Source organism: Drosophila persimilis, unplaced genomic scaffold, assembly GCF_003286085.1.
Source record: "Drosophila persimilis strain 14011-0111.01,24,50 unplaced genomic scaffold, DperRS2 tig00000002-arrow-pilon, whole genome shotgun sequence".
Lineage (NCBI taxonomy): Eukaryota > Metazoa > Arthropoda > Insecta > Diptera > Drosophilidae > Drosophila > Drosophila persimilis.
Genome location: NW_020825289.1, coordinates 4,239,893 through 4,263,747, shown reverse-complemented (window position 1 = coordinate 4,263,747; position 23,855 = coordinate 4,239,893). Strand labels below are relative to the sequence as shown.

General features: G+C 50.7%; 1 protein-coding gene across 4 annotated transcripts in view; it reads right to left on the bottom strand.

Annotated features, from left to right (window-relative positions):
- Positions 1 to 8,063: 8,063 nt before the first annotated feature.
- Positions 8,064 to 23,855, bottom strand: part of LOC6590905 (protein prickle) — a 52,843-nt gene continuing 37,051 nt past the window's right edge. For 3 of the 4 annotated variants that reach the window (XM_026984984.1, XM_026984983.1, XM_026984985.1), the window contains exons 2-6: positions 13,845 to 14,451; positions 12,236 to 12,349; positions 11,035 to 11,163; positions 10,744 to 10,947; positions 8,064 to 10,675 (exon numbers count right to left, since the gene is read on the bottom strand). In XM_026984984.1, coding sequence (XP_026840785.1) covers positions 8,744 to 10,675; positions 10,744 to 10,947; positions 11,035 to 11,163; positions 12,236 to 12,349; positions 13,845 to 14,451 — 2,986 coding nt within the window. In that variant the 3' untranslated portion in view covers positions 8,064 to 8,743. Of the gene's footprint in view, positions 10,676 to 10,743; positions 10,948 to 11,034; positions 11,164 to 12,235; positions 12,350 to 13,844; positions 14,452 to 14,863; positions 14,883 to 23,855 lie in introns of those variants that run through there. The other variant, XM_026984986.1, reaches the window with a different exon arrangement.

Here is a 23,855-nt window from a genome sequence, read left to right as displayed (position 1 = left end):
TGACGTTGTTTTATAATTGAATTCATATGCATCAATGGAGGCAGCTTCGCAAAAACACAACACGCAGACACCAAGGCCAGAAGGCCGGAAGGGCGCAAGGGAGTGACGAGAGGAGCAGCCACAACATGGCAAACAGGACGGCAGCAGGACGTGGACAGGGACACACAATTTTTGGTGGCATTTTCAATTTTAAATGGATTTTCAATTGCGGTTGGAGCCGTTTGCATAAATTGCTATAATGAGTTTATTTCGAAGCCCTCTACTCAGCCAAGTGGCTTCGTTGGCGTCTCTTCATGAACAACATGTCCATGTCCTGGGCACTGTGCACTGTGCACTGTGTACTGTATACCGTGTCCTGCGTCCTGTGCTCATTTGCAATTGTCAACTGGCTGTCAGAAGTGACAGTTGTATTGACAGTTTGCTTTTGCTGTTAATTTTCGTTTTAATTGTGGCATTTGCTGTGGCGCTGAACTTTGTTGGGTGTTTGCGGTTGGCAGAGTGGAATTTCATTTGAATGCGAATTTGATGCGGGTTAAGCGTTTGGGTTGATGTGACGCTTAACACACACTTAGATCAGGGCTTAAATTCAACTTTAAGTGCCGGAAGTTGCCACTCCATCAATTTGGCTGCGGCTCTATCTAAAATGTTCAGGCTTCCCCCTTTGAAATGCCATTGAATATTCCATCCATTGTCTGTTGGGTCATTTGCAAAATCTCTCATAAGCAAAGCATTCATTTTCCAATTATTTATTGATGACTCTGTGTGGGAGTCCCTCTCTCTCTGCCCTGCCCCAATGCACTGCAGACTCCACCAGTCACCTGCAATAAATCGCCAGCCTTTGGTCCCGGCCCTCTTCGGCCCCATCTGCATGGAGTTGAACAACTCAGGAGTCTGCCTCCTGCAGGATGTTTGTCTGGCTCTGGCACCGGCTCCGGCTCCCGCTTGGGTGTTGTTGTCTGGGTTTTGCCTGGAAAATATTTGCATTTTCACTTTTGATTTATTAGTGCCATTGCCATGTGTAAATTGCCAAAGCAAAGGTGCAAACAACAAGGCATCTTCCAGGCAGGACAGAGCAGGAGGCAGAGCCGGAGACGAAGCCTGGGCCAGGACAGAAGCCAGAAACAGAGCAGTCAGCGTTGACAAGGACACATTATGTTTGGCCAAATGAATGGTAATTGCGGCATTGAAACAAGTAATTGAAGTGCAACTCAAATGGTTGCCCAAGAGCCTGCCACTGTGCTCCTCCGTGACCACAGTTTCGATTAGTTTCTGAGGCTGGGAGGAAGCGCGATGGAGGTCATTACAGTTTTGCTAATTACAAGACCAAATTACAGAGAGATGTTCTCGGTTCTCGGTTCTCGGTTCTCCTCCAGTGCCCCATTCCTCTCCATGGTATGATGGCCTCTTATGCCGTTGCCGATTACTTCCGCTTCTATGCAATTTCCGGTTGCCCAGGTTTCAGTTGGAGCTGGAGCTGGAGCTGGAGCTGGAGCAAGAGCTGCAGCTGGAGATGGAGTTGGACCTGGAGCCGACTGTTGCCTAAGCAGCTTTCCTGGAAAATGTCAAAACAGCGGACAACTTTATATGCCGGAATAAGGCAGGCGGCAGAGGCACAATAATGACAGGCACAAAAGACAGAAAAGAGCCGGCGAAAGAGCAGAAGCATAAGCAGATAATTACACAACAGAGAGTCCCTTTCTCTACCTCTATCTCTTCCTTACCACTACCTTACCACCACTCTCTGTCTCCCTCTCTCTCGCTCTGTGTTGCAGCCACAAAGTAGAAAATTACAAAAATAAAAAACCACAAGCGGAAAATTAAGAGCAAAAGCCTGCGGTCTCTAAAAAGATGCCAAGAAGGCAAGACAGAGGGAAAATGCCATTTGTTGTGGGTATTAATTTGCCCCAAACTTTAAGTTGAACATCCACCCAAGTGGAGCCTCTGGCAGGCAGGCCTAGAACTTGATCAAGATTTTGATTATCGGATGGAAATGCGAAATTCCTGTTAACCGAAATTCCAAACACAACGAAGTCTGTAGTAAGAGCCGAACTGTGGAGACATTTTCCACATTTCTGACTGTCTGCCGGGGTCTGTCCGTAAGCGAATGGCAAACACCGAATTCTGTGCTCCGTTGCAACCCCATCAGCTCCAACCCCAACTCCAACTTCAGTGTCTGCCCCGCAGCCACATTTAAATATGCCGCCAAGTTGTACCTTCGCTTCGACGCTCACGGATCCCTGCTCCATCTCCTCGTTATCCTCATCATCTCCTGGCGGTGGCTGGCACTGATTTCATGCTTTATAACTCCCGATATCCGAATGGCAAACAACGTTTAGCGCTTTAGCGTAGTGCCAGTGCCACCTGCCAAAAAGGAACGGAGCAGCACACCAGACAGGGCATTGTAGGGGTGCGACTGGCAGCAAGTGTTGCTTTGCCGCCTGCGGGGTCCGCGCGGCGTATGCGCAATGTTTGCTTTACATTTTTCTCCTCTTCTTTTTTTGGCGTTGAGTGGTTGTTTTTTCTTGGGCTTACCTCTCGGGGGGTGGGGGGACAGCTCATGGCATATGCATGATACATCAAATATTTAAGCGATATTTCAGCTATTCCGACAATGAGTCAAATCCAAGAGAATGTCTGTGGACTCCGTCTGCTGCGGATGATGCTGCCTGCCAGCCTGCCTGCCAGCCTGCCTGCCTGCTGCCTGCGATAATAAAGTTTACAGATAAACGATTCTGCAATCAAATTATGCCACCCCTCCCGGGACAGAGTCAAGTTTTGATTTTGAATTCAAACCGTAGGGGAGATGCAAATAACATTTGATTTATATTTTCTCTTGAAATTTACGTGTTATTTATGATTTAGATTGTCTTCAAACGAAGACCAGCTGCAGCTTGTCGTGCCAGTGAATTTAAAGTTGGCCAGAAAGAGCTTGGCTAGCTCAGAGACCACATGATATTGTTATTCTTGTCGTAATTAAAAACCCATGAAAGCAACGACAACGGCAACGACGACGACCAAACAACTGGCCACAATCGCATGAGCAGACGCAGACCCAGACAGACAGCTCGATGGAGTGCGGAGTCCGTCATGTGTGTCTGTGTGTGTGTGTGTGTGTTTGTGTCTGGTAAAATAAACATGAAGCGTATTGATGGCACGGCTGTGGGTGGCTGGCTGCACCTCTTCCCGGACGAATGCCAGCAAAAAGTTCCATATCAATTTTAAGCCAAAGTAATGAAAAAGTAACAGCAACAGCAACACAGCGGCAAAGAGAAAAGCAAGACGAGCAGAAAAAGAATTAAAACGAAAGCTATAGACAAAGCATATTTGCACGCAGCGGGAAGGACTCGACTGCCCCATTCTGGCTCCTTGGGAAATGTGTCTGCCGACCCGCTCCCCGATGATGATGATATCGTTGGGAACGCTAACGCTTTATGACAACCCAATGGGCCACTAGAAAGAACGAAGCGTGTAGCACATTTCTTGGTTTTGTTGCTGCAGTAGGTTGCTCTGGCTCCTGTCCTAAGGATATGCTGTTTACATTTGCCGGCGAAGGACAAGCGGCGGACCATGTCTGAAGCAACGAAATTAAAAACCAATAAAAAGCGCTGCACACGAAATTAAAAATTATGTTTTCCCTTCTCCCTCTCTCTGACAATAACAGAAACGGAAGCGGAAAACAACATTCCATTCCGGTAAAGAAAAAGTTGTAAAAAACACGAATAAAATTTCCGGGCTGGGGCTGGGCTTTAAAAAATGCCTCACATAAAACTTTTACAATTAAGCAAAACGATGCAAAGTTGGCCAGACCAGGGCCAGAGCCTATGCACCACTTCGATAATTGAATATTTTAGCCAGACGAGTCTTAAGGCCGCGGGGAGGGGGCGGGAATGAAATGCCAGCAAAGCGGAAGTGGGAGGATGGGCCAGAAAAACTGTAGCATATATTTGGGCGTCGATGGAGAGCAGCAGCAGTCCCAGGAATTAATTGCTGCACAGTGTTTCGGCATAGATCGTTGAAACTTTCACGGCGAGTCATTTATTTAATTTACTACCTTACAGCAAAATCGGTCCTTCCCCTATCCCTTCCCCACCCCCAGCCAAGGCCAACTGCATGGCTATGAATAATTTAAGCAAATCGCAGGCTGTTGGCTGTTGGACTGTCCCCAGTGCCAGTCGTACTCCTATATCAAATAGTATCCAAGCTATACTCGGCTCTGTTCTGTTTTGTTTTGTCTGCGTGAACGTGTCGCTTGGCCGGATTAGGCGGCATTTGCATATTTTAATTATTTAGATGGCTCTGCGGAGCGGAGCTACTTAGGCCACCGAAGCAGTGAATCGGAAGCGGGAGACCCGACTTAATTAAGAGTCTCCATCCTCCTTGGAGCTTCCCAAAAAAACGCCAAGAACATATGTTTTTTGTTTCAGGGGCAAGAAAGTAGTGTTCTCCCGCAGAAATTCGCATTAAAGCTAGCCCCAGGACCGAGCGGATAAACGTATTTCAGAGCCAAATCCAGAGTTTGGCCAATAAACACATTACAAGCACCGCCGATCATAAATTCATAATGAAATATGAAGCCAAGCCCAGCCAGCACTAGCCCCAGCCCCAGCCCCAGACCGAAATATATACAGATACAAGGAAGATACGGATGAAGAAGCCACCCGGCGAGTAAAAGGGAAAAATATAACTATAATAAATACGCAACAGTGTAGTACACAGACGAAAGTCAGTCGGAGAGCAGAGTCAGAGTCAGGGCCTGGTTTTGGCCAGCAGCTCTCAGGGCAGCTGGGCGCAAGAGGAGCTGCGAACCGTCTGTGGCATTAGTTTTATGATTATTTGTGGCATTTATTGTGTGGACAGTGGCTACAACTGACCAAAGCAACTACCCCCGCAACCACCCACTCCCCCCATATGGGGCTATCTGGGTCCAGTCCATGGGCAGTGCAGCTTTAATTAGATTTGCACATTACACAGAGACCAACGCACCAACGGCTAATGATTCTGGTCCGATATTGGTATGCCTCACACGAAGTTGTACAGTGGTTAGAAAGCGTCCGCAATAATGTCCTTGAGAGTCGCATCTTTGCCCTCCATTTGCCATTGTGTTTGGCACACTGTGGACCCACAGTGTCTTCCGGCTGCCTCTTTAGGGCTGGTGAGGCAGGGTCTGACTTGTTGGACTCGTCTAATGCACAGAGTATGATGCGATAAATACCAGACGGTAACAGTTGCCTTGAGAGCAGGCCACTGGCCCAGACACGGCCGGAGCTTCCCCCCCATCAATAATGCTTAATTTAATTCGACACTCTCTGACTTTCGCTATCTCTTTAAGCCCGAGGTCCTTCCAGGGGAGGGTCTGGGTGGGGACTGGCGCATGATTATTATTAGTTATGATGATGTATCCCCCCTAATGGCTGCATGAACGTGTGTGGGCTGTGCGAGTGTTCGACTCTGGCGAATATTAATAATTGTTTCTTTTTTTCCGGCCTGTTTTTCGAGGCCCCGTCCGTCGCCGCCGCTACGTCTGCGAAACACGCTAAAAATTAATTAAACGTCCCAGGCGAAGGGTGTAAATACATACATACACTTTTTTTTCTGCTCTTCTGCTCTGTTTTTACTCGGCCATTTCGTGGTTATTTATGCGCTTTGCCCGACCAAGCCCCTGGCACGGGCATGGTCTGGCCCTGTCCGGTCCGGACCGGTTCGGATCCGGGCCTACACTTGATTCATTGTTTTTCCGTACGTGGGTATATGGGCAGCACGCACTCATATTGCCAATTTATATTTGTATTAATTAATGGGCCAGTAAACAATTGCTGAAAGCTGCGCCATTAGCCCCAGTCCCGTGGACCCATCGGTGGAGGGGGTGATGCGATGTGAGGCGGATGGACGGGGCTAAAAATGCGGGAAATGGCTGCAATAATAAGCTAGCCAGTGGGCCACATAAATTATACAGGTTTTCCTCCTCTTTTCATTCATTTCATTCTGCTGGAGTTAATAACATTTCGGTTATGAAATTCTGCAAAATTGACCTCAGTTCAGTTATTTGTGCAGCATATTTTTTCCTCGGCTTCTGGTCAGACATAATAAATTCTGCTGTCAATTTTCGTGCATTTTTAACTAATCGAAAATGGGAAAAGGAGAATTTTGCGGTTCACTGGATTTAAAATGATTAAATAAATAGTTTTTTTCCCCTATTTCAGATGCCCAAAAGTATGCTGCACAGTTTTTCAACCAGACAAATTTAACAATCAAAAGCGGCATATATATGTATGTACATTTATATGGATTTCCGCAGCCTCTTGTGTTTTCTGCTGCTTCCGACTGCCAACTTTAATATCTGGCCGTTTTCCCACATCATTGCAATGGCTTTTAGCAGTAAAAGCAGGGGAAAGCGCATTGAAAACGCATAAAACAATCGCCTGGAAAAGCGCAGCCAGAAATGCCAGCAGCAGATTGTCGCAGGTCACAATAAAAGTGCGCCATCCTCGACTCCTGTTTATTTGTCCAGCCAGAAGGCAGCCACCTCACCCCACCCCACCCACTCCCAGCGCAAGGACCGTGGCCGCAAATAAGTACTGTGGCAGCTGCACATTACAATTTGTTCTCGGGGTGCCCTCTCTCTCTCTCTTTGCCCTGTGTGTGGTTTCGGACTCGGACTTTTCGGTCATGATAAAAATGAGCGTCGGAAATGCGAATATAAATTCTGCCATATCTGATGTACAAGTGTACGATTGTCTGTGTGTAAGTGGGTGTGTGTGTGTGAGTGTGTGTGGCAGGATAAACGTAGTGGCTGTACTGCATTGCCGTTGCCAGGATGCCAGCCAGACTACGGGAGCATACCAATCATCGGAAGTGTGCCGCAGGACTGGGGCAGGACCGGCAACGGCAACGGCAACGGAAATGACATGCAATAAAGCACAAAGGCGCACACGCATCGAGTGAAAGCAGTGAAAGCTCTCCTCCCCATTGTCTGCTGCCCGTCGCTGGATGATAACGAAAAATGGCATCTAACAACAAAAATCTATCTGGCAAATGCATTTGCGCCCCATCCCCAGCAGCCGGGGAGAAACTTTACGAAATTACAATTGCAAAAGTTGCGTATGCCCGGAGATGGCAGAGTCCTTGCCCTCGGCTGCTGTCCAGCATCCAGATGGCAGTGGGAGTTGGGGGGGAACTGAGTGGCACCCTTGCTTCTACCCCATGCCCTCATTCTAAGGGGCTTTGTGTGTCTGTGTGCGTTAACGCCAAAGTCATTTGGCTTATCAATGCCAGACGCAGACAATTTCGGTCGCTTATCGCTTGGTCGCATCGCATCGCTCCGACCCGATCCATGCAGGTGGCATGCGGCATGCAGGAGGAGTGAGAGCATTATTAAGTGGCCATTAGCCGGACCTGGCGACATAGTTGGGAGCATTACCACAAATTACACAGCTGCCAATGATTTTGTTGACTCCCCGCCGAAGCGGCAGCAAACATTGCTCAACCGATGCTCGATGGTCGATGGTCGATGGTCGAGGCGCGACTATGTTGATTCTAACCAGCAAACCAGGCATCGGACAACAGGCCAGCAGCGGGAGGAGGAGTTGACTCGACATTCCTCTCCAGTCCCCATCCCTGCTTGCTAATTACGCCCTGCAGCAAGCGTTGCATGCATGTGATTGCCCGTACCTCAATGGTCTCCAAGCAGGGTCTTGCAACGTTGCAACGTTGTTGTCGTCGTCGCTGCTGCCACAGTCCCTATGCCATCCCTGAGTTGCAGCTCCCATATCCGAGTCGGAGTCTGCCATAATTTGCCATCAACTTATTAGCAGGCAGAACTCTCTGGCTGTCAGTTGCAAGAGTACGAGTAGTTTCGATTTTAATTTTCGTGTTGCTGCTGCCTCTGGTGGTGGTGCGGCATGCAAATGCAAATGCCCGACATGCATAATTTGTATTCATTATCCGATGCATAATTACAGATGCGAGTAGCGGGTCCCTTGTAGTTGCAGCTCCAAGATCAGGCCTGAGTCGACTGACCCTCGGAAAATTCCATTTCCTAAGTTATAGAATAGTCTGTGTTTGTGTACCTTCTTTGAACTCTTTATTCAAGAGAATGCAATACAATTTATTGGCTTAAAGTAGAATTATTTTAATACATTTATCATTAGCCCAATCGTGTAGCATCGGCTCCGAAGATGCCACATCGCATTTAGTAAATATACGCGTACTATATGTAGTGGATGCAATAAATACAATTAATTATATATCTCTCTTACTTTCTGGATGTACATATGTATAAATAGGCTTATCTCCAAAATATGCATAAAATATATAAAAATAGTTTTCAAGATGATCTTAATCTTTTCGCTTATCTAGGGATGTGTATTTGGAACAGTGTTGAGCCCACTTGGCTGGCTCTTATTGTATGGTTTCGTCCTCTAATAGAGTTGCATATGTTTCTCTGTGTGCCTTAATGTCAAGTTGAACTTTGCTTTGCTTTCTTGAGTTCTTGCCTCCGTTCCGTTCCATTCCGTTCTGGTCTGGTCTGGTCTGGACAATTGATGATCCCTCGCAGGGTCTGTGGCTACTTCGTTAGCGTCGGCATTCAGCTCGAATCGGAGTGGAGTGCCCAGGGCGCCTCATTAATAACCTCCTTGCCACGCTTCGCCTGCTCTCTGTTGCGCCTGCGCCTTCGCCTTCACCTCCACCTGGACCTAGTCCTCGGCAATCAGCTCTAATTAAAATGGCCTCGGGTTCGGCAGCATCACGAGATGATGCAGTTCTTGTCCTTGTCGCCGGCCATCTCGGCGGGCTTCCTCTTCCGATCGTATGCCAGCGCATCGTTGGGCACGTAGCTGACACGCACCCCGCCATAGTGCCGCCGTTGCGGCAGCTGGTACATCATCATGTAGTCCTCGGAGCTGGAGGAGCTTGAGGAGCACGTGGAGCATACGTCCGACTCCTCTGCCGACTCCTCGCGCTCCCGTTCTCTCTGCTGGCGCGGCGACTTGTGGGCGGTTTCGCTGTCCGCCTGCAGGACGGAGGGTGGGCCCTGGTAGGAGGAGGACAACGGCTGGGCGGGGGCATAGGTGTCTGCTCGGGTGGTGGAGTGCGACCTGTGGCCGCTGCCACTGCGATGGTGGTTTCCGGACGAGGTGGAGGAGGTGGACTTGCGGCGACGTCTACGCCTCGAGGAATGTCCAGGCCCATGGCGACCACTCTCTCTATCCTTATCCCCCCCCTTGTCTCTGTCTCTGTCCCTCTCCCGATCCCGATCGCGATCCTTGTCGCCTCCCCCGCTCGTGCCAGCTCCATTGCCGGAGTAGCTGCGGGAGCGGGGTAATGTGTCCGGTATTCCCTCGAAGCGGACGCCCTTCTTCTTGGCCGGCTCTCCGCTCATGGGGGAGGAGGAGGCCCCGCTCAGGATGGACACGGGGTGCGTGGGGCCGTGCGTGGCCGAGTGCGCCGACAGGGGCGTGTTTAGGGAGCGATCACCGGCGGAGTGTGTGGGCGAGCCCATAAGCTCTGGGGGCAGGGCCGTAGAGGCGACGCTCAGGTTGGGCGTCGGAAGCTCAGGCACCTCTCCTACGGCACCCCTTTCGGGGGGCGGGGGCGGTGGGTGCATGATGTCCGCGTACTCGTGCTGGAACTGCTGGGCGGAGGAATGAAGCGCCGGCTGCTGACCAAAGTGGGCCGCCATCTGGTGCTGCAGCATTGGACCCTTCCCCGCCAGCTCTGGCATGCTGGAGGTGTGCTGGTTCTCCATCAGCTGCCGCTGCAGCTGGTAGCTGTGGGTGGCTCCCAGCGGGGGCTTAGCCGGCCAGGCTGTGTCCAGATTCGAGGACATCTCGTTGAAGTTGTAGACGCCATCGCGCTGCAGCTCCATGGGCTTCGGCATCAGGTGCGGCTGGAAGTCTCCGGGAGAATTCATGGGCGACATGTTATGCGAGGTGCTGGAGGTTCGCCCGCCGGAGAAGTCGGTGAAGTCCCCGCCGCCCGCATGGTCGCCGCTCCTGCAGTGCTCCAGATCCTTGACCACACCCGCGTCCGAGTCGGACGTGGCGTAGCTCTGGCTCTGGCTCTGCTTGGCCTGTTCCAGCAATGACAGTTCCCCGCCCAGTCCCATCAGACTGCCGCCGACCACTGGTCCTCCGGCCGCCTCCAGCTGTTGAGTCTGGAGCTGGTACATGGCCTGGTTAAAGCTCGCCTGGTGCTGCTGCTGCTGCTGCGGCGACATGGGCGGCGAGCTGGAGGCGTGGCTGCTGGTGATGCGCGTCTGGGGACGCACCCGTTGCGTGGGCGGGGTGGGGGTGGTGTACATGCCGGTGCCAGAGCTGTCGGACGGCGTCGGTGGTTCCCCCTTGCTGCAGGCGATGGAGCAGTAGATGGCCCCACGGCGGGGCAGGAAGGCGCGTCCGAGCAGCGAGCAGCGGCACGTGTTGCACGAGAAGCACTCGTCGGTGGCATGCCAGTGCTGGCCGTCGTGGCTCATCTGCCCCTGATCGACGCCAATGGCCTCCCCGCAGTAGTCGCAGTACTCCGCGAACATCGCGTCGAAGCAGTGGAGGCAGTAGGGCTTGCCCTCCCGCATGATGTACCGCTGACCGCCGAGCTGCTTGTCGCACTCGTGGCAGGCGAAGTGGTTCATGTGCCAGGCCCGTCCTTCGGCCTCCGTGCACTCGTCGGCCAGGATGATCTAGGACGATAAAGACAGGGTTCTCGTAATCCTCCCGCAATGAGAGTAGAATCAGGATCAGGGCTTACCTCATCGCAGGCCGAGCAGCGGGGCTTGAGGGTCTCCGCGTGGTGGCGCCCGCAATACATGCGTCCATCGCGGTGGAAGTAGATGAGGTCCACCAGCAGTTCGCGGCAGATGCAGCACGTGAAACAGGCCGGATGCCAGCTGGCATTGGGACCGAGGCGCGTCGCGAACACGGCAATGTCCCCCGTGGAGATTAGTTCGTCGCACTGCAAATAGTTTGGGTCTGGGATCAGAGCTGGACTTCGGAGGATGTGAATGTGGATGGGGAATGTGGGGCAGGTATATGTACTTACGCCGTCGCATGGCCGGGCACTCATCAGCTGTCGGACGTTGCCGCGTCCGAGGGCATCGCGCTTGCGCTGCGTGGAGAAGAGGCGCAGCTCCTTGCGCTCCTCATCCGTCAGTGAGTGACAGTAACGAACCTGCAATGACAGAAAGTAACTGAAAACCGTTCGGGAAGCCTCTCTCCCCCTTTTCTTTTGACTGTTCGTTGGACAGGGAAATCATATGTTCAAGTAGACTCTCAACATCTTTAAGAATCCGTGGGCAGAAGGCAGAAGGCCGCTAGCAGCCAGCAGCCAGCAGCCTCAAGTGATCTTTCCAAGAAGCGCATACATGGAACAGGCGGAGATTGTTTGTCTCGACTGAAGGCTGCGAGCCTTTGACTATCCAACATCAGCAGTCAGTGGGGTGGCCAGTGGCCAGTGGCCAGACATACCCAGACCCCACCAATCCACAATCCACAAACCCACAAAGCCCAAAGCAAACCGCAAAAGGCAAAACGGTAGCCGGTAGCCAAGGCTGCCCATCAACGCTTCTCCTCCATCTCTTACATCTCCTCCATCGGAATCTGCTGCCCCATCTGCTGCCCCATCTGGAGCCACTGCGGTCAGCCTCCCATCCCATCCCATCGCATCCCGTCTCGTCTCGTTTGTGTGTTGTATGCAAATTTTTTTCGGCTGCCTCCACTTATTTTTTCGGGCACCCAGTTTGGCCTTCAATGAGTGTTCTAGCCATCGTTAGCAGTGTTGGCAGTGGCAGTGGACCGTCCCACCAGCCCACGTTACTGATATCTGGGAATCCGCTCAGGCCTTTTTGTTTGGATAGTTTTTTGTGGTTTTTGCGTCTGCTCTAAATACCGAGAGCCAACTCTTCAGTTGGGTCCCAGGCACCGGCACGGGCACAGGCACAGGCACAGGCACTGGCTGCACTTGTTTTCCCGATTAATTAAAGGTTACACAGTGCCAAGGGAGTGGGGTGGCATGGTGTGTGTGTGTGTGTGTATGTGTATGTGCGAGTGGGAAAAATCACCAGACAATTTGACTTTGAAATGTCATAGCCCGTAATTCGAGTCGGTTTCAATCACGATAAAGCGGCCGCCATGCGATGCTCTCGAGCATTTGGATAAATGCCACGAAATTGACAGGTCCAGCGAGTCCCTGGAGCATGGGGCAGGTAGTTCGAGTCCCCCCAACTTCGTTCTTGTGTACTCACCTCGTTATCATGCGGCGGAAGTTGATGCAGCAATTGTCGCACACGATACTGCTCCCCCGGACTGTTAACGTATGGCACTTTGTCGTCGGGTATTTGCGAGAAATATAAGCGGACCTGCGGGAGAAAAAAAGCCACATTGAAATACATTGAGGAATGCTTAAATACAGTTAACCGAGGAGGCAGTGGTGGGGAGAGGAGATTCTGCAAAGGGTTAAGAGCCTAGCCTGGGAGATCGCTCGGCGTACTCGTCGCACTCCGCGGCTGCCACAGCCACAGCCACGGCACAGCGGGTAAAGATTTTTGATTTTATTACGTTGATTTCCCTCTCTCTGGCTTCATTCTGGTTTCCTCCCTCCTCCTTTTTCTTTCGTTTTTCCCCATTTGAGCCAGGTTGAAAGGTGCACAACGTGCTAAGCCAACTTTATTGGCCACGCTTGCAGCAGGCTGCAGAACGTTCTCCGTTCGCCGGTCGGAGTCGGAGGACAGAGGCTGGAGGACGGAGGCTGGAGGGATAGGGAGATGCCAACTCTCGCAGCGAGTGACTGACACATGGCTTATGCCGCATCAACGTAAATTGCTGCCACATGGCTGTAAATAAATTTTCAATTCTGTTTGTAAAGTCACAGAAAAAGGCTAGCGAACCGAACCGACCCGAACCGAAAGAAAGAAAAAAGAAATGCAATGCTAGACATTTGATAGGCCCAATGGGATGGAATGGGATGGGAGGGGAGGGGAGGGGAGGGGATGGGATGGGACGACGGCTTTAACGGAAGCCAAAAAGTTCAGTGGAAAATGGCGAAAATATACACGAAAAAAAGATTTGGGAGTGGATGCAAATGGGGGATGGTGCAGGATGGGGGCGACCAAGCTGGGGGCCTCTGCTGGCGAAGATTGTGGAAGATTTATTTGGCATTGTCGCATATTTCACGCGAATAATTTACGAGTTCGTTTCGCTTTTTCGGTCGCCTGGCAAATAATTGAAAAAGGCACGATGGCCAGCAAAGAGTTCTGCCGCAATTGAATTGGCCATTAAAGTCAAATTCGCATTGAAGAATGGCCATGGCCCCAGTGCCAGCCTCAGTCCCGGCTTTCATTAGCGCAATCTAATTCGATAGATACTCGCAGATAGACGGACACAGTGGACCTTCGCCTAATTGACACAGTCCAATAAGCCGGTCCCAGTCACCAGTCACCAGTCTGCAGTCAGTGCCAGTGCCGCCGGCCGGCCAGCCACCTCTGGGCTCTGGGCTATGCGCTCTCTAAGTCGAGGAATACGACTATCATCTGCGAAGGCGAAGGCGATCCCAGCTATGGCTCGCTGATTTATGGCCTCGTCGCGTGTATTTATTTACAGCTCGCTCCGAGTGACAAAATAACGCACAATAACTCAAGTATTTCGCTTATCGCCAGCCCACAAATCTCGCCCTTGGCGTTGCATGCCGCACATTCAGGCGAAGGCATCCATTGGATTGGAATAGGGCTTGAGGGCCAAATTAAAGGAATTCAAGTGCAGGGCCCTCAAGTCGAGGCAATAGTGCTATAACATTGCACATTACGTGAATTTTGGAGCTCTACAGTTCTAAAATGTCTCACTAAAATGGACACTCACCTGATCGGGTCGCAGTCCAGGTGGCACCCATGTGTACTCCTCCAGAGCACATCCGCTGTCGTCGTCAGAATGCGACTGCCGCTGCATGTCCATGTGGGGGCCGGCCAGGAAGGGAGCGTGTGCCGAGGCGGACGTTCCCGCGGCGGGATGATGGAGCAGCGATGGCGGCGACGGGGTGGACAGCGCTGGCGACAGCTGGTGGTGGTGCGGAGGAAGCTGGGCGTTCGAGTACTTGGCGGTCGAGGAGCAGCCCGAAACAGCGGGCGAATACTGCGGGAGACCAGCTCCTCCCGGTCCGAGAGCGAGTCCGTGGCCTTGGCCTTGGCCTGGTCCTGCGCCCAGCGGCGGCAACTGCTGATGATGGGGTGGCAAGTACTGCTGGTGGCGTTGCAGGGGCAGTGGGGAGGTGGGCAGCATGCCCGCATTCTGGGCAGCATACAGAGCGCTGGCCGAGGAGCTGCTGGGCAGACCCAAGGCGGATCCACAGCCAGCCAAGGCCGGCGGCGGGGGCAGGCCCTGGGGGCATCCGCTGGGCGAGAAGTGGCGCGGCAGGGTGGGAATCTTCTGCAGATAGGAGATCTGCGTTAGCGGCGTCCGGCTGATGGGCCTGCGGAAGAGGTGGAACAACTTTAGAGTCGAGCCTTGACTAATTCAAATTTAATAAAAATCCCAATTAAAGTGTTTCCTGCATGGATGGGGCTTAGACATGGCGGGTTGGAGGTTAATCTCTCGCCGCAGAGATCTCGGATCGTATCAAATTGTTAATGTAATATAAAACCGCAGGGCAATCATTTTCGCATTGTATTCCCTTTGTAAGTCGCCGGATTTATGCGGTTTTTCACTTCCTATTTCTGCTCGCCGCCGCTCTGAACAAGCTGTCAATTTTAGTTTGTTTTTCATGAGTTTTTTACTCATATATGGTTTTTGTTTCTGGTTTTTTTTTTCTGTTTTGCTTCAGAGAGGAAAGGGAATTGTTTTTGCAAACGTCAAATGAAAAATATACGCTTCATGGCACTTACACAAACAAATCGACAGCCAGCTTCGCGTTGCTGACGTTGTTGCTGTTTGTCTGGCGCTGTTCCCCGGCCCCAAAGTCCAAGCCCCAAGCCCAAGCCCATGCCCGAGCCCATGCCCGAGCCCGCAGGGCTGTCGCCGTTGTCATTCATGTTAAAGCCTGACATTGTTATCGCATCAGCTCGTCCTGGATGCCCTGCAATCCATTCGCTGCGGCGTCAGCGGCTGGAGCTTTCAGCGCGGCATTGGTTTTGCTGAGCTTTTGTAATGGCTAGTGATCATCAGACTAATGGCTGGGTGTGGGTTAAAGCTTGGAGAAAAAGTACTTTGAGCTTTAAGAACACTCCCTAAATCAGAAACTGCCGTTTTGTAGAGCATTAAGCATGGCTCTCCAACATCGGGGAAATGAACACGCACCATTTCATGCCAGTTTGCTATATCAAAGGATAACTGTGCATTGTCTGTGCAGGCACATTCGTGTAGAACTTTGACTAGGGAAGGGGATTGAGTGGGCTGGGACAAGGATGGGGGCGTCGACTGTACCCCGAACTGGGGAAATGTGGAGTTCATGCGGGCGTTTTATCAAAACAATGCTGTCCGCCCTTTTGTTGTTTTAACCAACCAGTGAATTCTTTGTTTCATTCTCTCTCCCTACATTCAACATTCAACATTCAACATTTTCCAATTCCATTTCTAGTCGAGCAGCCATAGGGAGTTGCTAGGGATTGAGGGGGGGAGGGATGTTGGAGCTGGATCCACTGATGTGTCAATATCTGGATGCGAGTGCGAATAAATGGTGTGGAGCGGTTGCTGCGGTTTGCCAGCAAATTAATTGCGCAGATTTTGACTCTCAATGGATGCCATAGCCAACAAAAATCGTTTGACATTTGAATTTTTAAGTAGAAAATGCTGTACCCTCGACGCAAAAGAATGCTTTTGGCGAGGCGTGGGACTGAGTCTGAGGACTGTAATTGTGAGGGGACTGTGAGGGGGAAACGGGAATGGAAATGCGAATCAAAAGTCGCTGGACATGCACGTGCAGCGTCCCAGCTGGATACGGCGGGCACCAAAGTGTTGGCCGCTGTCAAATCAGCTGCATTCAAACTCAAATTACCAGGCCAAACAAACGGCCCCAACTGGGGACTGGGCACTGGGGACCGACCGGCACCACAGTCAGAGCTCCCCAGCACCAAGCCGCTGCAATCTCCAACTGTTCCACAAATGAAAAGCCAACCGAAACTGTGCCTAAACACAAAATTTGTTGACGGCCCGCGGCACCCAGAAACATACAGAGAAAGAGAGAGAGAGAGCGAGAGAGAGAGAGAGGGAGGGAGCCTGCGGGTCCGTGTTTAAATTTATAGTACGACTTTTTCCAGCCCCATCCAAACTTCCAAGACCACATCCAGACATCCACTCTGGCGACCTGCATTTCTTTCCTTTTGTCCCACAGTTGTTTTTGCTCTGCAAATTTATTGTTGCAACGACTGCAACGAATTGCGTAAAATTGCCACAGCAATTGTGGCAAGTTTCAATTTGGTTGCAGGTAGGCCTGGTCTCTGCTGCCTGGTCTGGCAGGCAGTCTATGAAGTCATTAAGGCCTGCAGAGAACAAAATGGAAAGTGCAGAAGCACACGTGCTGTGCTGTGCTGCTGTATGTGTGCGTGCCACAAATGTTGCGCAACATTGTTGGTAGCATAAAAGCGCGCGTTCCGATCTGCAGCTGCTGCTGCCTGCCTGCCACTTCTCGTATTTGCATTGATCGACGACTGGACTGGGGACAGTAGAACCCTCCGTTCTCCGATCTCCATTCGCCATTCTCCCTTCGCACCAATTACTTTGGCAGTCGTTGACCCAGAACTGGTTTTCTGCCCGTTCTAGGGCCCTTTTCGAAAACTAGTTCAAAGCCAGGCATCGGCATCGGCATCGGCATCGGCATCCAGCGAGAAGGAGAGGGAGGGCCATTGATAACCGCAACTGGAGGTGGGAGCCGAGGCTGCAGCTGCTGTCTGGTGTCTGGTGCAGAGTCAGTGCCTATATTTAGCCAGATCGGAGCTTTATCTGGCATCATCCCAATGAATGATCATTATGCGGCGGACGGGACGCGTTGACAAATTGCCAAAGCTCTCGAGCGATGAGCGACGGCTCAATGCCCGGCCAAAGACGGCCTAAACGATGGACAGACAATGGCTTAAAAGGTTAGCCTCAAATCACTTTGGCACTTTGTGTGCGGTTTTCTCAAGTCATTTGTGTGATTTGGGTTAATGTCGACATTTCTGTCTGTGTTAACAATCCGAGGTTGAACATTTCTACAGCGAAAGTTACACCGTGCAACATAAAAGCAGGTTCTTGTACGGCTTCCGTCTTGTATGTGTTTCCCTCCTGGCACATACGCCTGCGGCAGGTGCGTTTGTACTCCCATCAAGACTGGTTTCCGTCTAAGTTTTACGAGATCTCTCAGCTGGACAGCAATTATGTGGCAGGACTGCTCCTCTCTCTGTACCTGTCTCTACACATGTCCTTTTATTGTTTTACCATCCCTTGCAGGGCCACAAAACAGCAGGCAAACCAGCAGAAAGAACAAAAGTTTATTAAAAAGCTTCGCCAGCTTCGTGTTCGCTGCGATTGTCATAAACGATTTTTGAATTGTCCATAAAACTGGCTGGCAGTGAAAGGACACGGCACGGATGGGAAACCTCGTAAAGTTTCTATGGGGTAGAATGTCCATATTCCCCGTGGCCCCACTATCCCCCTCCCATAGTGACTGACTGCCTGCATGGACCACGACACGTTCAGCCGCGTCTGCCTTGTCAACATGACATTTGGCGTGTTGACATTTTTATTGACTTTGGCAGGCGGCAGCGGCAGGCGGCAGCGGCAGGCGGCAGCGGCAGGCGGCAGCGGTAGCGGCGGGGAAACAATTTTTTGTTCGCACTCAACCTGAAAGTTGATTAAGAATGTGAGTCCTCCCCCCTCCCGACAACTCCATGGCACCTCTGCCTCCGTTCGACAGGGTGGTCTCTGCCGGGCTTGGGTGCCTTTATTACGCATACGCCAAGTGGCACTAATTGCCGGATGGAGGCAACTGTACTCTACCGATTGCCCGCTAATTTTTTGTTTCAATTTGCCAGTTTAGAAAGTTGCATCATTGTATATGGCTTATCTTTGGGTAACAACCAAACCAATTAAAGGTTGGGCGGCAAATATGTTGCTGCCACATCGCTTGTGGCTCTGCCTCTGCAGCTTCTTCCAATTCATTTCTGCTTAGTTCCTCTGGCTTCTCTGCTCTGCTCTGCTTTGGTAACGGGCAGGAAAATTGTTTTCCGAGCGTGCAAATTTTCACAGCTGCAAACAGCAGAACAACTATGCCAGCAATTTGTGTGCTAAGCGGCAACATTGAAGCGGAGGCCCCATCCCATCCCATCCCCAATGCAACACTCATCCGAGGCAGCTCTGAGAGCCAAAGACACCGCGAGCTCGAACGCAGACACAGACACACTCTTCGCTGGAAACGAACGTGCAACAGCAGCAGAAACCAAAACACTGATCAGGTTTGTGGAAGAAGCAGCTCAATGTTATGGCTAGGAGAACGCATTGCAGCAGCTTTTCCACTCCTAGTTGCATCATCAATGCAAATTTTCTGCAGGGGCGGCCGGGAGAGGGTTGCCGGGAGAGGGCCGCCGCAGAAGGTGTGTTGTGGCCAAAGTTCCAATTTGTTTTCATGGTAATTGATTCAGGGCATTAATTTTTATTCGAAGCGGACACCAATTAATTCCAAACTTTGTTTGCCAATACATCAAAGAACAGAACACAAACGGCCAGCAGACGCATCATGTGCTGTGCTGCTCTGGGTCGCCCACCATTCCCTCATTCCCTCATTCCCACCTCCAGGCTGGCCCACAGAGACTACACCTACCCACTACCCCCGTTCCTTTGGACCAACTCCATCGCCAACTCAAGCACCGCCTGGCTGTGTGTGTTCCACAAGAGGAGGAGGAGGAATAGCAAATGGAGGAGGAGGAGGAGGCCTACGGCATCCATTTGGAGACGTTGCCTGGCTGTTGGCTGCTGGCTGCTGGCTGCTGCTTCTGCGGTCGTTGTCTTTGGTCTATGAACTTGTTTTCTCTGCTCTGCCTCTATCCACTGTGCCTCTTGTGCCCCATACCTCGCCTGCCCCTACCTGTGGCCCCTTTCCGCACTTATTTTTTAATTGAAGCCGTGTCTTTGGCTCTTTCTGTTCTTTTTTTCCACCATCCATGCTTTTTGTTCCTTGTCGTCTTTGGGTTTTTTTCTCTCTACGACTTTTTGTTGCTTTGATGCTTCGATTTTTATACTACATTAATGCTGGCTTTATTGCCGGAGTGATTATGCTCAATTTTGTTTTTGACCATAATTACATTTCGTTCTTCTTCCCCGCCCGGACACGGCATCCGTTAGGTCGAGTGGTTTGGAACTCGGGTCTGCTTTGGTTTTGACGATGATTCGGTAAACAAATTGGCATTGATTGATTTTTATTTGGCCGTGGATCCGTACCGTAGCGCACTAATGCAAACAGATGAAAAAACAGAGTGCGGGAAATCACGCTTTGAGTGTTGGCAGACCTCTTTGAGTCTCTCTGCCGTGTGTATCCATCGGATACATTTGCCTCGAAGGTCAGCCTGAAGCCTCAAATTTCGAGCTGTGAGATTTCCACTTGATGGCACTCCGAACAGAATGCAGGGCATAAATCATCCGCTTATCCAGGGCCAGCAAAACTGCATTCAAGACTAGAAAACTATAATTATTAATGACACATTTGGATGCTAAAACATGTCGGCATCGGCATTGGCATCGGGATCGTCATCGGCAACGGCATAGGGGGGATCGGGACTGGCGTCCAGTCCAGTCCAGTCCAGCCAAATCCGATTTGATTTATGTGGCTTGCATCTCAACAAAACTGTTCACAAATTAACCGTAATAAAGCAGACTCTTGTGGTTGTTGCTGCTGCTGTGGCAGCCGCTGCCGCTGCTGCTGCATGTTGGCTTATTTTGATTTATGGCCAACTGAAATTGGAATCTAATTTCTTGGCCATTAACAAAACCAGCAGCAAAGAAATTGTGTTCGTCTGCCTACGCAGAGAGCTCTCTGGAGTATCTCGTTGGCTCTGGAAGAGTGCACAGGGTATTACGGTGTTGGCCAGAAGCTTGAGATTCTCCTACATGCAGCCCAATCCAACCTTAAAGCAATCGATTCATCACAGGCTATTAAAAATAATTCAGACTTGTTTATCCCGTCATTAGATAACCATAACTCTCAGTTTCGTTCTTGTGAGAGCTATATAATATAGTAGTCGCATTCTAGCAATATCTTTAGACCATCCGAAACAGAAAGGCGGATACCAATCGGTTCGCAGAGTTCGCATTTCCATGCTTTATTAGATCAGAAAATCGGTATATAGCTTACGAGGCAAACCAATTGCCGCAGTATTGTAACTTTTTAACATTTTTTGGCCATAGCACCAATCAGCACTTTCGAATGAGCGGAATATTTGAAAAATGGTGGGTAGTGGTTGGAAGGTAGGTCTAGCCATTTGTGAGGAACAAAACCACAAACACCTTTACAGGAGGTTTGTACACAGAGAAGATGATAAGGGTACAAAACATTTCTGATTTGCCTTCAGATGATAATCGAATGGCACATCATAAATTACGAATAAGTGCCGCCAAATAATCTTGCCACATTGCCAGATGACAATCGTATCAAATAGCTCTCCTCTCACAGGAGCCTCTTTCAGGGTATTCGGGACTTCGGGCCGCCTGGCTGGCCAGCCGTTCGTTTCTTGTGATTGGGCCAATGTTTGACAAAAAGCTAAAACGGTAAAGTGCACTCTAGCACTAACTGTTCTCTGCGGCTCGTTGACAACTGGCAGCCTGGCAGCACGGCAGCATGGCGAAAATAATTAGCTGCTAATTGCATTTTATGAGATGCCCTGACAGTTAAATGATGCGGCAGGTTGCAGGCTGCAGCGAAAAGGTCTCTGCATTGTGAGGATGGGCTGGAGAGGCGAATGATATTGCTGATTTGTCATTTACCCGCCGGATGGCGATGAGAGAGCCGATTAGAAGGTGCCCCACTCGCCATGCCACATGCTCAACGCCAGACTCCAGCTGGGACAAAACGTCCACCGCGTCGCTCCGTCTAATCCCCGTTCAAACAATGATAATGCGTGAAGCGTCAACTACTTGCCGCCTCCGATACGGCCGGTCCGCTTATCACTCTCGGAGGATCGCACTCAGTCACCTGCCCCTGCTTGCCGGCTGCCTGCCGGCTACCTGGCTGCTCCGCGCTGGTAGCGAGCTCCAGAAACCAGCTTGTGGCAAGTTCAAGAGCTAACGAAGCAGGAATGCAAAGAGTGTTAATGCAGGCTGCTGCTGCCACGGCTGCCGCATCCAGTGGCATGCAGGCAATTTAAATGCAAAAAGTGAAGCTGTCAATAAAAATTACGCGACTGCCTCCACGCTGCCGCAGGCCGCATGCCGCATGCCCCTTCCCTAGGCATTAATTTATTGCCTTGCGTGTCTGTGTGAGTGCGTTAAATGTTTAATTAATTAGATCTAGTGGTGGTAGGGGGAGGCAGATCAGAGAGCGGTCTCTATATTCTCCACTGAGGAATTTTCTGTTGTCTGTCTCGATCTGCGATCTGTCACTCAAGTGTCAACTTTTGGCCAAATAAATCCCAAAAATCCACAACAATCCCTTTAGAAAAACGCACTTGTTTCTTGTTTTGATGTACAGTGTATAGGAAACTCCGATCTGAGCTGAGCTGATCTGAACGAATCGCTTTGATGTGGGCGCAGACAAGTCGTTTGGAGTGGGCTCCAAACTGATTTCAATTTCAATTTCTCTCTCTGCCCTCCGGACACTTTGACAGCAGCTTAAGACGCTTGAAAGGAATGCCTCAAAGCAGCAGAAAAGCAACGAAAAGAAGGGATCGCCTTGTAAGCCGAAACATTGGATGCCCTTCGATGTTGGAATATTCCTCTGGCAGCCAAACGATGGGTCGAAGCCGCACTACCTTCTTCTAGGGTACAGAATTCACAAAACCCTATTAATATGCGAGGCAGTTGTGTTGGCCATAAATGCGCATAAACATGGTCTAAGCACGCCTGCCTCTCTGCCTCTCTGCCCCCAAGTGCCCCTCCTCCGCGTGGGGTTCGAGGCAATTAGCATGGCGAACATGTTAAGAGGGAGAGGAGCCTCTTAATGGCCTTGCTTTATTTTCACATTACCGTGGAAGCAAAAAAACAGTAAAGCCAAAACCTGAAAACAGAAACAGAAAAACTTAAAATAACAAAAACGATAACAAAATCATATTTTATCGCCATGCATAAATAAATCACAAAGCCAGTGTTGTTGCTGTGGCTGTGGCTGTGGCTGCCTCGTACTTCTCTGGCGCCGTCTGCCAAGTGGCAAGCGGCAAGCGGCAAGCGGCAAGAGTTGGCCAATTGTCTGGGCCGTCAAGTCATGCAAGTTGCCGCCATCGTCACCAGCTCCATCTCCATCAGCATCGCGAGGCTTTGGCTCTGGCTCTGGCTGCACTTTGTTTTTGTAATTAAGTTGCATCTGCAACAGAGCCGATTCACAGTGCCACGGCTCTGCCACGCCTACAAGACATGTGGGCATTTGTCAGGCGGCAGTGAAGGCGAGGCTGTTGCATTTTGTGGCCAAGTGCTCCTAATGGCTTTGTTAATTAAAACCAAAATCAATATGAATGTGCCGCAAGACCTCTTCTGTGGCAATCTCCCTCTGCCCCTCTGTGGCCCCATCATTCCTGGGAAGCACACATATTTCCCAAGCCCCCAAACTCCCCCCAAGTATTTCCCTGATCCGCGCTGACCATTCAATTTGAGTATTCCCGAGAACAGTCCGGGGAATGAAAATAAAAATATTTTCAAAAATACCTGCGGAAATTCTTCCTCTCTCCTGCCCGTCGAAGACATCAATTTTTGTCATTTCGAGGTCCGAACAAGTCGTAAATGTCTCTCCGTGGCACCGCCCCCTTAACACGCCGCGAAGACTGGACCTGAGACTGCAACTGGGAGTCTTGGTCGGAGTTGGAGTCGGAGTCGGGTTCGGGCTCGGGTCCGGGAGGATCCCGGTTAAGCTCTCAAGATTTATGCGGCATTCGATGGCAGTTAAGATTGAATTGAATGCTTAGACACGAGCTGAACACAAGTTAATTGCCAGAGTTGGATGTGAATGCGAATGTGAGCCAACCAGAAGCCATTCGGAGTGACAGGGGAAACAGGGGGATGGGGCCGGAGATGGGGAAGTGCCTGTGACTGTGACTGCGGCTGGGGCTGGGGCGAAAGAAATTATTGCAGTGCAATTTTTTAATAACTTCATTAAGCGATCCCGAACGCTGTCGAAACCAGATTCCCGATGCCGAATCTCGGGTTTTGCATAGAACTGGTACATAGAATGTCGAGTGGAAATGGGAGACTCTGCGCTCTCCATCGATTGCTTCGGGGCGAGTATTGCGTGTGGCTACCGGATTGCGGGGAGGGGGAACAGGAAGGGAACTCGGACTCTGAGTCGGAGTCATGTCAGGGCCCATCAAAACGGCGTCTGTTATTATCAATAATTATGCTTTGATTGCCTTCGCCCCGGCCCGCATCGGTTCGGTGGCAGTTCCTGTTAGCAGGCCAGTCGGCATTGCAGCTCCAGCTCGGCTTCCAAGTGTGGGGCTGCTCTCTAATTTGCAGTTGCCAAAATTCATCATCATCATCATCATCAGTGGCATCATGATCTCGTGGCTATCAGCATCATAATCATCATGAAAAACTAATTGAGTTGTGGCTCCATATCTCTCTCTTGTTTGTGTCTCAGTCTGCTGCCAGTTCGTTGCCTAAGTCTTTTGTTTTAGGGCCCGAACCTTGCATACTAAATCAAAGCCCTTAAATGTCCACAGAAATATATGCCAATATTGTGCTCCCCCCGCCCACCTATGCAAAAAATAG